This window comes from Propithecus coquereli, unplaced genomic scaffold (genome assembly GCF_000956105.1).
Source record: "Propithecus coquereli isolate 6110/MARCELLA unplaced genomic scaffold, Pcoq_1.0 Scaffold9, whole genome shotgun sequence".
NCBI classification, from domain to species: Eukaryota; Metazoa; Chordata; class Mammalia; order Primates; family Indriidae; genus Propithecus; species Propithecus coquereli.
Window position 1 is genome coordinate 17,291,077 of NW_012155284.1, and position 18,507 is coordinate 17,309,583.

At 34.7% G+C, this 18,507-nt stretch overlaps 1 protein-coding gene across 1 annotated transcript in view; it reads right to left on the reverse strand.

Annotated features, from left to right (window-relative positions):
- Positions 1-18,507, reverse strand: part of IPO11 (importin 11) — a 227,213-nt gene that overhangs the window by 16,929 nt on the left and 191,777 nt on the right. The window contains exon 23 of the mRNA XM_012664506.1: positions 11,408-11,498. Coding sequence (XP_012519960.1) covers positions 11,408-11,498 — 91 coding nt within the window. The remainder of the gene's footprint in view (positions 1-11,407; positions 11,499-18,507) is intronic.

An 18,507-nucleotide genomic window follows, 5' to 3' on the forward strand; every position in this document is an offset into this window, starting at 1 on the left:
TGTAAAGTATGTTAAGTAATTATGAGTCAAAGATCTTCTATCTAGATAACTTTAGCTCGAAGAGAAAGAAAAGAGATAAACAGTAAACAGTCTTCTAGCCAAGGAACACGTATATAACTATGAAAATGTGGACCTAACATTTCTGGAATTTAGGATTCATACAAAATTAGTTTCAAATGGTATCTGAAGATGCATGGTCCATTGTCATTTATGCAGTTATAGTAGATGAGTAAGCAAATTCATGGTGGGATATGGTTGTACAATTAATTTTTTCTATAATGTAAATCTGGCAATATCACTTACTTGATGACAACTCTTTGATGGCTCCCTATTCCTTCCAAATGAACTCCAAACTCTTCAGTACATTAGTTTCCTGTGGCTGCTATAACTAATTACCACAAATTTAGTGGCTTAAAACACAAATCTATTCTTACGATTCTAAAGAAGTCCAGTGGGTCTCACTGGACTAAAAGCAAGTGCTGTAGGGCTGTCTTCCTTTCTGGAGGCTCAACAGTAGAATCTGTTTCCTTGCCTTTTCAAGCTTCTAGAGGCCACCTGTATTCCCTGGCTTGTGGCCACCTTCCTCTATCTTCAAAGCCAGCAACAGGAGGTTGAGTACTGACATTCATCATTCTTACCCCTCTCTTCTGCCCTCGTCTTCCACTTCAAAGTACTCTTGTCAAGAAAAATGTACCCACTTGGCTAATCCAAGATATCTCCTTATGATCATCTGATTAGCAACTTTAATTCCATTTTGTCATGTGTTAAATAAAATTTATGGGAGACCACTGTTTTGGACCGAGCCTCTGCAGTAGGCCCCCAACAGTCCAGACCAAACCAGAATGGAGCCACTTGTGCTAGGTGCCATGTAATCAAACTGAACTTAAAAACAGGACAGTTTTCCAAAATACAGGAGATTCACAGCAACGAATCAAAAGGGGCCCACTAAATCTGAGATAGCATGATAAGGAAGTCCCCTCTTCCTTAACCTATCCAAGGAAAGTAACCTGAAGTTAACCAATCCCCTTTTTGAAATATACTGTTTCATTGTTCCTGCTCTAGTTACTTTACAAAAACCAACTTTTCTGCCACCCCTAACTGAACTCTTGTCTATTTTGTAGATTGGATGCTGCCTGGTTCATGAATCACTAACAAAAGTCAACTAAATCTTTAAAACTCAATTTGTTGGAAGTTTAACACATAATATAGCATATTCACAGGTTCCAGGGATTGTGACATGGACATCCTTGGGGGATGAGATGGATTATTCTGCTTCTGATACTTACACATGACATACAAGGCCCTCTATAACCAGCTGCTATTGTGGCACACAGTACACACCTAACAATATTTCCTGAGTGGTACTCTTGCATCATATATCATGTCATATAATCACTTGTTTTATGTTTTAAAATTAGTATAGGTTACTTTCATAATTTAAAAAATCTCTTCAAAATGGCAATTTCTATATATAGAACAATTCTTTGAAAAGGTTCCTTAATTTTTCCTCCCTTGAAAGACAGGTCCCTTATAAAAACAAAATTAGCATTACTGATAAAATTTACTGAGAAAAAGAAGGGAAAAGCAGGAATGAAAATAGGAAATACTGCCATGAAGGCAGTGTAATGTTGACTGGCGTGTTATACCTACCTGACTGAAAACAAGTTTTCCCAAATAAAGCCATATTCTTCATCTACAAACCTGAAGATTTTATTTATACTAAGCCAATACCATATTCTCAAAGTTTCCAAGTGAACAGTGGCCAAGTTACTAAACTCTTTGTGATTAAGGTGAAATAGTGAGGCTGCCTGCTTTGCAATATTCAAGAATATTGATGTCAGTAGTAATTAATCTGAAGTCTCAAATGAAAAAACAACTTTAGAAGTCATCACTTTATTTAGTCCCGAAGGCATTTTCAATAGACTTTTCTTTTCCAGTGTCTTTGATTACTATTATATAGCCTACTGTGAAGGATCTTAACCTCTGTGATCTCAAACTAATTTTTGATTAATATTTTAGCTCTATCATAGGAAGAACTCCTATCTCAGGAGGATGCCTGGTTATCAATTTGTGTCTTTTTTGCATCTCAGTTGGATTATTTCAATTCATTATTTCCTATTCTCTTGGATTTTAGTGTCACTTACAACTCTGCAGTAGTTAAGAGCTGAATTACCCATTGCCACAGTGTCCTTGTAAGACTTGGGGTAAGTTTAACGTTGATTTGAGAGTCTTACTTACAAGGAAAGCTAAGTTCAGCCTACAATTTTGAAATTTTACTATTTTTTTATACAGTATTAGGTAAAGTTATGTATCCTAGAGTGGCCCTTTGTATGCGTCAGTATTATCTGGAAATGAAAATAAGGATGTATAGCACAACAACACTTGATCAAACTTAGAGAAGAAGGTAGAATCTGAGCAAAGCATAGATAAAAATAAGTAAATCTGGCCTAGTAATAAGCTAATGATTATATATATATATATATATATATGTATATGTGTGTGTGTGTGTGTGTATATACACACACACACACACTATTGATCAAAATACACCAGAAGATAAGTTTTCTGGGTAGTAATAAACCCTAGCAGAGGAAATACTGACTATAAAGATCAAGGGTTTTCACAAGGTGAGCATTCAAAAATATATACAGAATGAATACCAAATAAAAGAAATGGGCTCATTGTGAAGGTGTCACACTGTTGCCACTGTGTAGAAGTCAAGAGAAGCAGGTATGCAAAAGGTAGGATTATTTGGTGCTTGACTAAAAGTAAACTGAGAACAGCTTTTAAGAGAGTGTTGGAGTGTGAGGCATTGCACATATTTTTAATAAATTGGGCCTTACGATAATCAGATTTGGTGAAAATATATGGGACATGTGAGTGACAACCATCATATAAGTGACAACGAATAAGTGACAACCAAAAGGTATACACATGGATAAAAATTAGTAAAAATTGTTTTCTTTCCAGAATGGGAAGCAATGATTTATATCCACTATTTCTCAAGCTGTTGATTAATATTAAAGTTTAAGAATTAAGGTTTAAAGATTTGTAGGAGACAAGAACAAAGACATATATTACCTATTTCAAAGGTTGGGAGAGGGAGGGATAAACAGGCAGAACACAGGATTTTAAGGGCAATGAAACTCTTCTGTGTGATACTACAATGGTGGATACATGCCATTATATATTTGTTAAAACCCATAGAACGCACAACACTAAGAGTGAACTCTAACGTAAACTATGAATTCTGGGTAATGATGTTCCGGATGTAGGTTCATGAATTGTACAAATGTAACACTGCAGTGTAGGATGTTGACAGTTGGGGAGCTGTGCATGTGTGGGGGCAGGGGATATATGGGAACGAAATGATAAATGAGAAAGTTGAGAGGAGAGAAAAAAGATAAAAGGGCTATTCCAGAATGAAGGACTAGTAAGAGCTCCATTATAGAGACAGAAAACCCATAATAAGTGTGGACACAAGTCATTTGATTTAGCCAGAGTGTAGGAAATATAATAGAATGGGAAAAAAGGAAAACAAGTTTCAAAAGGTTGGTTGGAGGCAGACTGTAGAGGTCTTTAAAAGAGTGTCAAAGAGTTTCATTCTTATTCTCATGTTTTTGAACCCTGGCTATACACCAAAAGAACAATTTGGTAGGTCTAAAGTGGGGAGGGTGAAGGCTATGGTTTGTCCAAAGGTAAAAACAGCAAAAGAATAAGGCAATCTAGAAGGAGAAACCCTACCCCTAACCCTACCCCTTCACCCTCATCCTAAAGTGTTTACGAAAATAAGGAAAATTTGTGGGGTTCCAGATAAAGGTACAAAATAGATTTACCAGGAGAAAAGGAATGGTTAATAAAGAAGAGGTTATGATGAAAAAGAAATGGAGTTCAGGATTTTGGTCAAGACGTGGCATGAGAATAGAGGTGATAAATGTAATGGAACTGGGCAAGCTGAGAAAAACGGAAAGCTCTCTTAACTCATAACCAGAGTGACACTGCATGTAAGTTGAATACTAGAAGTATTATCAACAATGCTATAACTTACCTTGAATAATGAAAGTTACAAGGTGAGGATTCTCAAGGGGCAGTTTTGAAACCACCAATAAGATGATGGATTAATCTAATATTATTATTGGCAAAATAAAAATGTATTTTAGGCATAAATTTCAAAATTATTGATATTTAATTAAGAAAAACACAGTACCTTATTAGCACCAACACAATTTTATCTTAATACCAGTTCTGTTGAGTTTTCCTAGAAACAAATAGGAGCAGGCAAAACAATCATCCTACTGTTTTCAGTGACCAAAATCATCCAGGGAGAGTTTACAACCCCCTGATCCCAAACCACTAACCACAGGGGGGCCTTGCTGGCATTATATTTGGAATGAAAATTTGCAAAACAAAATTATGGAATGTTTTCAACTGATAAAAGGGTCACTTTCCCTCTGACAATATATTCCAAATTCTACTAAGTAAAAGTCTGAGGAAAGCTGCTAGATTTAAAAGTTTTGAGCAAAATAAAAGTATTCAAAGAGGTGATGAGAAAAGGAGTTTGGGAAGGAGGACGGGGTGACAAGGGGGATGTCTACCTGCTCTCAGAAAGAGAAAAATGTTAGCTACCTGTAGGCTCTGATTTTAGTATTACACAATTCCATCCCCATGATGTAGCACTCCTGTGCCTCCTTGATCCAGTACTGTATTTGGCAGTAACAGCACAGGAGATAATAATCACTTTAAGGCAATATGAAAAGCATGCTCAGGATTTGCTATTTGACATGAGACTTAAAATCTGGTTATAAATTTATCAAAGGAAATGCAACCCAAACTAACATACAATCAGTTTGCTTAGATATACTACACTCAAAGCAGACTATGATGCCAAGTTTGCCAGTGCCGTAATCTATGCATGCCTGGTTGTATTAAGAAATTAGCTCAGTAAGGCTACCGATTGTGTTTACAATATATAAGGTTCAAGTTAAAATTTTAAAATGATAGGTAGATGAATACTTGAGCTTGTCAAAAGTTAAAGACTTTATTACAAACCAGTGAAAATCCACCTGCAGAGCTCACTTAAGAAACAGCAACTTAAAAGTAAAGTATAATACATTCAAATGATAATGCACACAACATTTTATTTTCAGTGGTTTGTAATGACATAAATGTTTTCAGTTTTAATCTACCTCACGAGATAGGTAACAGAAAAACAATAATTCATATTCATGTTCTAGATATAATAAGAACTACATTTTTCTTCTAAAATACATTAAGATATATTCCATATATATATATGTATATGTATATGTGTGTGTGTGTGTGTGTGTATATATATATATATATATAGAAAAGGTGAAAAATATATGAAATCCATTGCAAGTATGAACGATTTTGGACATTGTTTCTTAAAAGGTCCCAAAATGATATTTCTATTGGAAAAGAATATAAAGCAAATTAGAAGGCTTACAAAGATATACAACACTAGATAAAGAGGGTAAAAATCAAAATCACTGTCAATGAATTGAGGGGACAAAAACCCAGCTACACACATTAATTAAAATGCTGTAAAAAAAAATTTGTAGAAACAATATAAAACTTCCTAATTTTATGTACATGCTATAAACTTAGACAACTACAGTAATGTTTATTACTTAATCTAAATCTTCATAAACTTAATACTACTTGACATTGTAATACCTACATGAATTTCTTTATTACCTAATAAAATACTAGCCTGTAAGCTCCACTATAATAGGGATTTTATCTGTTTTGTTCACTGCCGTATCCTCAATGCTGAGAACAGTGTCTGCCATGTAGGGGTCACTCAACAAGCATATAAAATACTAAAATAATACTTAAATAATTTAAACATTGAATATTGTTATAGTATTAATATTAATAATATAATATAGTATTAATGTTAATATTAACATTATCCACAAAAGGATTATCATTTTGTGAATTATCATTAATGAAATTGATCTTTTCTGTCACTGGGCATTCCTTAAAGTCATTTTTCCAGCTTGTTCAATGACTTCAATATGTTCAACAGTTTGTTCAATGACTGCAAACTAAATTTAATTGTTAGAGTAAAGCATTACTCTACAAATTAATACTACAAATTAACAAACCACACGTTTCCTAGCCATGTCTATCACAAGGACATGACAAAGTACACTTTCTCTGCAGATCTAATTTCACTGACTTATAGTAGCTGAGCTGTGTTCTAAAGTGGCATATTTTCCACCAAACACGGAGTTCTCATACATTCTGCAGTTTCAGCAAAAATAGTGTGTGGGATTCCTCAAAATATTTTAGAAAAGCTATAGAAGTTTTACTAAAATTATAAAAAACCTTTTTTATTTAAAAATTTAATTAAAATTGTATACAGTGCATTAGGCTGTAAGTCAAGCTTGGCTCTAATTTGGTCTTTACCTAAATCTATGACTCTGAGCAAGAGATGACTTCTCTGTGCCTTGGTTTCCTTACTTATATATGGTCACCAAAATGTTATAGGGATAAATGAGACTGTAAAAAAATGCTTTGGGAAAATAGATAACATTTTATATATCCAAGGTATTACTACTATTTCAAAGCCAAATCAATGTTTGGACACACTGTTCTGCATTATTTGTATTACTGCTTCTATAAGCACAAGTGGGTGAGAAGCTAGGTAGCTTTAACAATGTTCAAAGTTATTTATGCTGCCATTATGCCATTATCAATTAAAGCAACTAGTGAGTCTATATTAAACTAGATTATTATTTAAAGCAGATTATCTAAATATGAGGGCATAAATTGAGAAAAACAGTTGGCTTTCCATGTCCATGGGTTCTGCAGCTGTGAACTCAACCAAGAACTGAAAATATGTTATTTATTAAAAAAAAAAAAAAAAAAAAGAAAGTGCCTGTACTAAACACGTACTGACTATTTTATCTTGTCATTAGTCCCTAAACAATATAGTATAACAACTATTTACATAGCATCTACATGGCATTAGGTATTATAAGTAATCTAGAGATGATTTAAGTCCTGGAACCAATCTCCCATGGACACTTGGAGATGACAGATGTAGTAGGAAAGAATGATCAGAAGTACCTCATTATCAAATGTTTCATTAATAATACTTTCTTGGAGGGGAGAATTGGAAAGAAATTGGTCAAAGCATACAAAATTTCAGTTAGAAGGAATAAGTTCAACACGGTGACTAGAACCGATAATGTATTATACACATTTTAAGTGTCCTTATCATAAATAAATGATAAGTATGTGAAGTAATACATAATTAGCTTGATTTAGTCATCCCACAATGCATACATATTTCAAAGCATCACATTGTATACCATAAATATATACAATTTTTGTCAATTAAATAATATAAAAAATAATACTTTGTTAGCAGGTGCCATAAAGTTGCTAGAAAGTATAAATATGCTTGAAAGTAGAATTTGGAAACTACAACTTATAAATGCCTGTAAGTCAGTCATATGTCACAAAAAAGAAATTACAAACAACTTAAGATGGTAACATAATATCTTAATTCTTTATAGAAAAGGTTGTGAAATTAATGTTCTAACTATTAGAATATACTGGACAGAGAGGGAACTTAGATATTAAATGAAGTGTTTGAGCTGCATTTGATTTTCTAAAGTATTTTTCCCCCAAAATGAAAGCTACAGAGAGAGGCTGGATAAAAAAGGAGATCAAAAGTCTGGACAGCTTAATAGCTTTCCTGAATGAAAATTTCATCCCTATTTAAGATAAAACATAGAGAATTCTTAGAAACCCATGGAAAATAATTCAGCACATTTGATATAATATTAATCATCTGTTTTTCTGAACTACAATCACCACTGCTATCCTCTACCAAAGCAGCTAACTGAAACAGAAACACCACATTTCAAGGACTACTTTAAGACAACAATAACAGTAAGTAAATCAAATTTTTATTTATGTGACTTTGGAACTAAGCACCTATATTTTTTCTTCCTAGTAAATAATTTCATTTTATTAATAAAATGAGAAAAACCTTTGCTGATTTTGGTTTAAAAAAAACAGAATACATAACCATCTATCAAACATTTCCCCAAGATATAACAACCAAGATACTCCTAGAAAGTTCTCAAAAAATTTCTAATGCTAAAGACATCACAGTACAAGAATGATGACATAATTACTGAAAAAAATACATAATTTATATTTGTAACTTTGAAGAGACAAGTGAAACTAATTTTGTTTAAAGTTATTAGAAAGTTAGTATTGTATTCATAATTAAATTTATTCAAGGTTAAGATATATAATCCCAGCTTCAATTAAAAACTGATACGGTGTCTTCAGCATATCCATTAAGACTACGGCACTGAAAATCTTAGTAGAGATGTCAATATAAATCCATATCAAATAGCTACTATAATGAATAACTTCAAATAAAATCAGCCACTTAAAAAATGATTGTTCTATAAATCAATACCACATATAATTAGACTGATAAAGAGAAAATAACCAGCTCTCAAATAAAATTCAGGATCACAAAAGTGAACCATGGAACTTTGAGTACTATTTCTAAAACTATGTTCTTATATTGATCTTTGAGAAAATGTTTCACTTACCTTGAAAGCAAAGTTAGAATTAAACTATTACATAATTCTACTGAGGATTATATACAGAATGAAAAACAGATTTGGGTTGGTTAATTTGCTAAGGGTAAATCTACCAGACTAAGTGACATTAATAAAGTATGCATAAAAGCTGATGACTGAATACTTATTTACAAGTTCAGAATCTTGTGAAGAAAAATGTTATATTTTCTATAACACCAATGATATAATCAATGCTTTAAAAAGTGTGTGTGGTGGGGGAGGACAAACTGTTAGATCACACCTAGAAACTATCATCACTGTAAGTGAAGAAAATACACTTTCCATGTATTTAGGATACCACATCACTGATTAATTTCAAGGGAGAAATACTTCTGTAGGTATATAGTCACTCGTCACTTAAAAGCAAGAATACATTTTGAGAAATGCATCCTAAGGCAGTTTCCTTGTCGTGTGAACATCATAGAGCGTACTTACACAAACCTTCACCTACTACATACCTAGGGTATGTGGTATTGCCTACTGTTCCTAGGCTACATAACCATATAGAATGTTACTGTACTGAACACCATGTAACACAATGGTAAATATTTGTGTATCTAAACATATAAAAAATATAGTAAAAAATATGGTATTAAAATCTTATGGGACCACCATCTGTGTTAATATATAGGGTTTGTTGTTAACTGAAACACTGTTATGTAGCACATGACCGTAAGTCCTTGCATAACATCATTTCATTCGCTGTCATTTTGTTGTAATGCTGATGATGGGGTGGGGGTGGGAATCCACTGCCAGCCGGGACCACTGTCCGTGAAATTTGCAGATTCTCCCCATGTCTGCATGGGTTTTCTCCAGGTACTCCAGTTTCCTCCCACATCCCAAAGCTGTGCAAGTTAGGTGAATTGGCCTGTCTAAACTGTCCCCCTGTGAGTGAGTGTGGGTGTGTGAGTGCGCCGAGAGGGAATGGCGTCCTGTCCAGGGCTGGTTCCCACCTTGTGCCCTAAGCTGCTGGGATAGGCTCTGGCCACTTACCACCCTGAACTGGAATAAGTTGTTTTTAAAATAAATGAATAAAGGCAAATTATAGTCAAATAAAAATTTGTAAAGTATATGAGAATCACACAAACACACGGCAATAAATGATGCTCTTTGGAAGCCTTCAGCCAGCCCGTCAGACTTGTTCTTACTTGTTTCTGAACTTTGTAGAGGTCGGAGGTGCTCCTTACAAATTTTTGCTTTGCAAACATTTATTTCTTGATTTAACCCACCACCATGACTTCCATCACTCACTGATTCAACAAAAGGTGAGTAAATAATTATCTTACCTGTTTTTAATTAAACCTTTTTAAATGTACATATAGCTCACATTTATTTCATTGTCTACTATTAGAAGTGTTTTGGGTCCTTATTTAAAAGCGTGGTGATGCTTCTGTGACAAGAAATATGCTACTGGAACTTAACTCTTGTTTATTTCAATTAGCCTATGGTAAAATTGGTTTGTCATATGTTGTTTCACTTAAAGCTGCAGTTTCCAAGAACCTATCCATGACATTGAGGACTCACTATATTCACAAAACACTATATATTGGGGAAGAAAAGGAATAGTATTAAGAGGTTAAAGAAAAACCAAATCAAATAATTTTTCAGTTCACAGGCCCTGGAAATCCACTAATCCAATTTCCCCATCTTTTCACAGATGAGGCAAAACGGTTCTAGAAAGACAAGATGACTTGCTCAAGGCCACAAATAATGGAACAAATGTAACTAGAACTCAGGTCTTAAGAATCCTTGGATGTTTTCCTTTCCTGTATATTATCTGCTAGGGAGATGATATCTAGCATAAAAGTAAAGTAACACAAATTAAACTCAAACACAGTTTAAAAGAAGGTCATCAGAGCAGTGCAGTATTAAATAACCTCAGGATGAAGCCCTTGAGGGTTAACACGGGATAATTCAAGGAGTGAATATAACGATCAGATTAAAATAATGATAGCTAACACATAATAATTACTAGGTATCCAGTATTAACCCATAACCATTTTATATATTTATTTATTCTATGAAGTAGACATTGTTGTTTTTCATTTTGCAATGAGGAAAGAAGGTACAATGAAGTTAGTAAATGATGAGGCCAGAAGACTAGGAGAGATTACAAAAGAAAAGAGAAAAAACGTTTATTACATACTTATTTCATGTTCATGATCAAAGTATTTAAAAATTCAAGATTATAAGTAATTTTTAAAAGCAAGATATTTTAGATGTTTCCTATTTTTTTCTTTTTTATCAGATTCCTCTAGTGAGAATGAATGGTTTTCAAAAAAAAAAAAAAAGAGAATTAATCGTTTTCAAAGCAGGTTAGCAGTTAATTTAAGGGCACTTTTATAAAAACCTGTGATGCATATCAGAAAAAATTCATTGTGAAGATCTGTGAAATAATAAGAATGCAGGCAATTTCAGTATATTTTCTCAAAATAGAAGAATAAGCATTTCAACTTAAATAAGGTTTGCAGGTCACATGTTTTCTATAAGTAAAAGTAAATCCTCTGTTCTGCTAAGCCAGGCAACGATTATGTCAGATCAACAGTTAACCTCAACTTCCTGTACTAGGAATACAATTTATCTGTTTTAGGGTACACTCCAAATTTCAAAACTCAGATACCTTACAAGGTATCTTGCAAGAAGGGATAGATGGGTAGAGATGTATATAGATGGATGGACAAATGGATTGACAGGTATTTTCGAACCTGTAGAAAATAATGATGATACACAGTTCTGCTTAATTTTTAGAAGCAAACTTTATAACTTACCATCTTTTTCCTCTTATCTTGTTCTGTGGGTGGTTCTTCATCTTCTGTTACTTTTGGTTCCTCAAGATGAGACATCAACATACAGCTATAATAATTTTAAAAAAATGTTTTAAATAAAAGTGTCTATAACATAATTAAAAACAAGCCCTCAAAATCACTAAGAACATGAATGCTTCTATACAACAAAATGTGAGGGAAAGACTAGATAAATTAGATGTACAATTAAAAAAAATTTTTTTAAGTATGAAAAGGTATTTCATTTAAAAAGGGCCACACCAAAAAATTTTAGAGCCTTTTACTTAGGTATTTAAGATACTAAGTGGTAAGAAATTTATTTATAGGCAACTTTCGAACCAAACACCACTCCACAAAGCAAGGCATTTATGCCCTTTATATCTTTCAAAAAATGATACAAACACTTCAAATTACTACTGCTTTTCTCCTAATTATTGCATGTCTACAGATTATTATGCATGCAATAATTTAAATAGTAACATCACGAAAACACTATTAATTATGTAACAATCTACTTTGTGCTCCAAATGACATTACTGTGCTATGAAGAACTTGTCCCTGATAGCACTTGCACCTTCGGGACAGTTATAAATCATTTTATTTTGATTATCTGCATCACTGCTCTTCACCATTAGCAGAGATAACAGAAACACAGTTTCCTATTCAATTAACACAGGTTCCAGGCAGACCAGAAATGAACCTTGTCTAGTGAATCAAAGTGATGGAACAAATCTACTGTTTCCTAATTTAGAACAGAAGACTTCAGTAATTCATCGGTGTCATAGGTTCCTAACCAATGAACTGTGGCAAAGAAAGCTTGGTTTCTCTTATGTTTTGTAGCAAGTACAGGTGAAGAGCAATTCCTGACTCAGACAAGTTCTGATACCAGAAAATGTGATCAGATGCATTCCTGCAGTGGACATGGGAGTCCCTCGCCCCTATTTCCCATCATTCAAAAATAAAAAAATAATGGATGGAGCAACTGATTTTGTCCCAGTTAGTGCCCACTGGTGGGGTAAAGGAGACAGAATCTTAGGCGAGAAAGAAGTCCTGAAAAAAACCAAGAACTCAACCCCTAACTCACTGTATGGCCTTGACTTTTCAGAGCTGCAATGTCACAAAGCAGGTGGCCAATGGACTCTGGTACAAAGTAAAAACTGTATTATTATATCAACCCAAAAGCTATTTAATAAAGTGAATTGCTTTGAAAAGGTCTACATCCCAGTTTGTATTTTAGAACTGAATAATAAGATGGGATTCTTTCACACTAGCCATTTTACGCCTGTTGGAGACTTGAATTCTAACTGCAGTGCATATGGATCTCTAAGGAAGCATGCTTTATTTTGCATCGAATTCTTCCACCACATTCCAAAATCCATTAACTTACTTGTATAATGAAAACTCTCTATTCTGCCTTCCCTGAGTTAAAAGATTCATCACACTAATAACGGAGCATATTCTGGATGCATATATAAAAAATATGTATTTTGTTTCTTTCTTTGATCAAAAACTAGCCAAAAAGCAGAACATTTTTGCTTTGCAATTCTGAATTGCATTTATTTGAGTCTTTGGAAGGTGGAAAGTGAAAATTTAAAAAAAAAAAAAAAAAATTGGATTGAAAAGACCAAAGCTGAAATGCTCTCCTGCAGGAAAATTTCCAATTAAAAGTCACATCTCATATTATTGACAAAGAATAAAGATAGGCAAAAATTCATGTTTTACACAAAGGGAATGTGAGAATTAATAGGTTTTTAATATGATAAAATGTGTACACTAGGACTGTAATAATAGTAATAGTAATATAACAGTAACAAGAGTTTTAAAATAGGAACAATTGATGTGAATATAAAGCAACCACTCCATTCCACGCGCACAGCAGAAATAGCTGGATAGATCCAGGCACTCTAGCATGCTAAATCAGAATCTTTCTCAACAAGAAACTCAAACCAGCCCAACACAACCAACAAGCAATGAAACACGGACCTTTATAATCATTTCTGCTTTAAAAGGTACTTGCAATAACACTTTTCATTTAATCTATACAAACTCTGTGCCCTAAGTAATTTAGCCATTTTACAGATGAGAAAAGTAAGGCTGAATTTACATTCATGGAAACACTGATAAAGAGCATTTGCCTTCAAAATTTTCCTAGCCTAAATGAACTTTTCCCTACTTCAGAGTATCAAATTTGAATCCTTAAAATTTGCCCTTACTTTAGCGCCTGGACAGAACCAGAGCAACTGTCTGATAAAAGCCTTGTCCCATTCTACCTGGAAGTCTTCCATGAGCAAAGGTGGGATAGCTGGTGGCAAAGGCAAATATTCAGGTCACGTTCTTGATGTCTAATATCAGTGATTCTCAAACTTGAGCTTGCATCTGAGTGACTGGAAGGGCTTTGTTTTACAATACAGATTGCTGGCCCCACACCCAGAGTTTCTAATTCAGTAGGTCTGGGTGGGGCCTGAGAATCTGCATTTCTCACAGGTTCCTCTGTAATGCTTTCTCATCACTTCCTCCCTAACGTTGATACGAATGTTGTGGGACAACAGTCCCACAGGCCAAACCACCAAAGGTGCTTCCTACCCATGAAACTGATTTTTACAATGATTTTTTTTTAATGCTATGTAACTGGCTCTCAGCTAGGCTAATAATATACAGAACTATTTATGGATTGCTTCAGGTAAAACAAAACTGACAACATTATTCAGCTGGTCTTTGTAGTGGACACTTTGGTTGCTTATATAATCAGCCTCCTTCCTAACTGAACCCTGAAGCTGTCTGGTTATCCTCTTCTTCCACGCCACCCTATGCTTCAGAAAAAGCTGATTCCAGCCCCAGTGCCAGTGGCTCAATAAGCAGTCATGAAGGTCCTATTCCCTTGGTCAATGGTTGCTTTCAGCAGGGGCATGTTTAAGGAATTCTGGCCAATTAGACATGAGGGGAAGTCTGATGAAATGATTTCTAGAAAACATTTACCTTGATCTTAAGAAAGAAATAAGGAAAAAGAAGATTACTCGTCTGTCACTGACAATGCCATGAACTATAATGCCTAAAACTACTTTTTGTTGATGAGGGGAGGTAACCTGCAGATATGGTTAATGTATAATACTAAGGGATAGAATAGAAAGAACCTGGGTCTTTAATAATATTGCTGATGATTAGTCCACAATCAGCTAATTCTAGAGCCATCTTCGTTGTGAGAGACAACTAATTCTTTATTGTTAAAGAAAGTCCTCTTATAGTTATGTAAATACCTTATGAAAAATTCATTTCTGGGCTCAGGCCAAGAAACAGTCTCCCTTTTCCTGTGTTAAATTAAGTGTAGCTTAAAGCTGCCTCCTTACATATTTTAAAGGTTCAGCCTAAAGGTTTCTCCATACACAGTGAACTATAACCTAACTGGATGTGTAAACAGATTGTAAGGGGAGTTTCAGCCAATCACAGATGGCCAACTGTTCAAACAGTGTTCAAACAAGGCAAACGCCAAGCTGTAACCAATCTAGCTGTTTATGTACCTCACTTTGCTCTTCTGTATCTTATTTTCTTTTTTCTATCCATAAATATTATTCAACCATGTGGCAGCCCCGGAGTCACTCTGAACCCACTCTGGTTCTGGGGGCTGCTCAACTGGTGAATCAGTTCTTTGCTCAAGTAAACTCTGTTATATTTAAATTATCTTATGTTTTTCTTTTAACACCTGATAGATCTAACAATTGAAATAAGAGCCATGTAATTCCTAATGTTTCTCTTTTTGCCCTGGTAGTTAGAAAGCTCACAGCTAACTTTTATATCCCGATGCCACAGGTTTCCCCAGTCAAGGTTTCTTATTTAAATTCCTTCAATCCTGTGTTAACAGTTTTGTTATAATGTATGTGCTTTTCTTAGGCAATGTCCCAAATCCTCTTGTGGTCACTAGGCTGAATATAAGCAAGTAACTAAATGCTGTATATTAGCAGTATAAACAAAATGCCATGAAGGAACAGAGAAAGATGCAATAAATTCTTCCTGTAAGTCTGGAAAGGAATTTTAGAGGTAGATACAATATTTGCTAAGCAGGGCAAGGCTGAGGGCATGACACACCAAGGAGAAGAAAATATTACAAGTCAAGCCACGAGTACAAAAAAGCACATGGCACAATTGCAGTATGATGAAGAGTCCAGGGAGGCAGGAAAAAAAGCTAGTGTTGTAGGTGGAGGGTCAGCATAGAATAGTGCCCCATCCACTTTTTCCTGTAAGAAATTGGGCTTTTAAGAAGGGGGGCAGAATGCAGCAGAGGGGCAAAAACTGGAGAAAGAGAGACCACCAGGGAGGTCACTAGGACCTAGAGAAGTTAGGATAACATACAGGTGATAATTTCAGAATCAGGGAGCCAAGGTTTCTTCTAGTATTCTCTATTCCATCTGAAGAGCTGTCCGGTGGGTCAGTGTATCAAGTGAAAGAGAGAAAATCCTTATAAGCTTAATTTTTACTTTTGTTTCAAATTAAACTATTTTCTTTATAGATGGTATGTTTTATATTCTCTAGCTACAAAAACCACAATTTATGAGTCCTTTTCTAATCAATTTTAGTGCCTCTAGGCTTCTTAAAAATGCTAGATAATTTTTTTCCTCCTTTTTACTTCCCAAACTTTGGCAAGGGATTGTCAATCTCATTTCCCAATGTTCCTGACAACTAAATATTATAAGGAATGAAAAGGAGAACACTCTAACCAGACAAAGCAGAAGGCAAAGAAGGTAAATCTCGAGCCTCATTAATATATTTTCCTGGCTTAATGAAATAAAAACTAACAAAAAAAAACCAAAAAAAAAAGAAAAACTCAAACAAAAAATAAACCCACATTCATAAAATCTCAAGATGCATCTCTTTCTACTAAAAGGATTCATTTTATATGTCCTTTCTAAGCATAAATCTGATCATCGGTTCCATGTGGAAAACACCAGTAGGCCTCAAGTAACCACATCCTACAGTTCACAATTCTTTGTATTTCACACAGGTTACTTAAGTAGTTGGCTCCAATCGACTACATATCTTCAGGAGTTATTCTCAGTTCCCTGGACCCCCTCCTCTCCTGCAGCTAGTATTGCTCCATTGGTCCCTATTTCCCCTTTTGTGCGCTCTCTCAGGACAGAGACTTAGCTGCTTCCTCGCATAGCATAGTGCCTGGTATAAACTCGTTGGAATGAAAAGATGATCTGTCTGTCAATAGGCTTTTTTAGTGTGATGGTTAATTTTGTGTGTAAACTTGACTCAGCCACTGTATGCTCAGAAATTTAATTACACATTATTCTGGGTATATCATTGAAGCTATTTCTGGATGAGATTAGCATTTGAATCTGTAGATTGAGTGAAGCAGATTGTCCTCCCCAGTGTTGGTGGGCCTTAGCCAATCTGAATAGAACAAAAGCACTAAAGGAGAATTCATCCTCTGGCTGCTTCAAGTTGGGACATTGTGCTTCTCCTGCCTTCAGACTTGGACTAGAACTTACACCACTGGCTCTCCTGGGTCCCCAGGTTGCCAACAGTGTATCTTGGACTCCTCAGCTTCCATAATCATGTAAAGACAATTCCTTATAATAAATTTCTTTACATGTGTATTTTTTTTCTCCTATGAGTTCTGTTTCTCTGGTGAGCTCTAATACCCTACTGATGCAGGTGAAGAAAACAGGGTTTTCTTCATTTGTTCTAATTCGTACTCAACAGGGACTACAATAAGAGTTCAACAGAACCAGAAAGACCTTCTCTGAATAAACTGTTTAAAGAAGAAAGATTTATCAAGAGACCTAGTCTAACCACTCTTAGAAACTAAGACTCAGAAAAGTTGGGTAACTTGTTTCTGCACTGTGCCTCCACAGACCAAGTACACCCCAGGGTAAAAAGAAATCACCAAACAATTCTGGGGAAAAAAGAAAACAGTGGTCATATGTTCTAGCTACCCATAAACACTAACCCTCAAATCTAGGCCTTTCTAGTTTGGATCCTAATAATTATCTCTTAATCAGTTTGTCTTCCTTACTTCCAACATTTTCCCCTTTCAAACCAAAACTTTATCTTCATGGCAGAACATGGCACATTGAGTCAGAAGACCTTGGTTCTCATTTCACCTCTTCCACATATTTGCTGTATCACTGAACTTTTCTGAGCCTTGGTATCCTGGTTTTTAATATCATGAGACTGCACTAGATAATTTCTAAATTTTCTAACTTCCAGACTCTCTCTTCCAGTTAAAACATGTTATAACTTTGTTCTACTTCCTACACCCTCACTCTTATCCTTCTCTGAAGACTGTAACGCTGACTTTCTATTAAAGCATAGTCAAAATTCTACTGTTGCACGCGCTCCGTACAAAGCATGTATAACTGCCTTTAATCATTACTAGCGTTTTCACTGTGCCATCAGCCATGTCCTCCCCTGAACTAAACTGTATACTCCAAAGAGGACAAGGAACATGTGAACATATCCGAAATATTTCATAAATAATTGTAAACTTTAGCACATATTATGTATAAAAACACACCACTTATAGTCACATGCCATAAGCTTAAAATTTTTTTTTTAAATTGCCTACGTGCATGAACACTTTCATATTTTTGGTTTGTGGTCTCAAAGAGTTAGATGTTTTCACTTTATATGTGCTCCTGTATTCTCAATAGCTAAGTTACATGTTAGATACATTTTGTTTACATATGTTTAGTAAGATTCAACAACATATATATGCTTTGGATATTTTTCAACAAAATGTGATTCAAATGACAATCTTTCCCATTTGCTATAGATGGCTTTATAAAGAGCAAAGAAAATAGGCTCAGTATGTTATTAACAAGGAGAAGTTGAGTGGTTTGGAATCTCACAAAGCCTTGCTTGTCATTGTATGAAACATGCCCTTTATTAAAAGTAGTAACAAGAAGAAAGGTATGGCAATTCTACTAACCACAAAAGGATATGATTAATTTTTAAAAATTCAAATTAATAGTTGTAAAAAATGAGGTTAACAGCATTCTTTTCGGTTTTTTCAAGACAGGGTCTCTCTCTGTTGACCAGGCTAGAGTGCAGTGGTATGATCATAGCTCACCACAGCTTTGAACTGC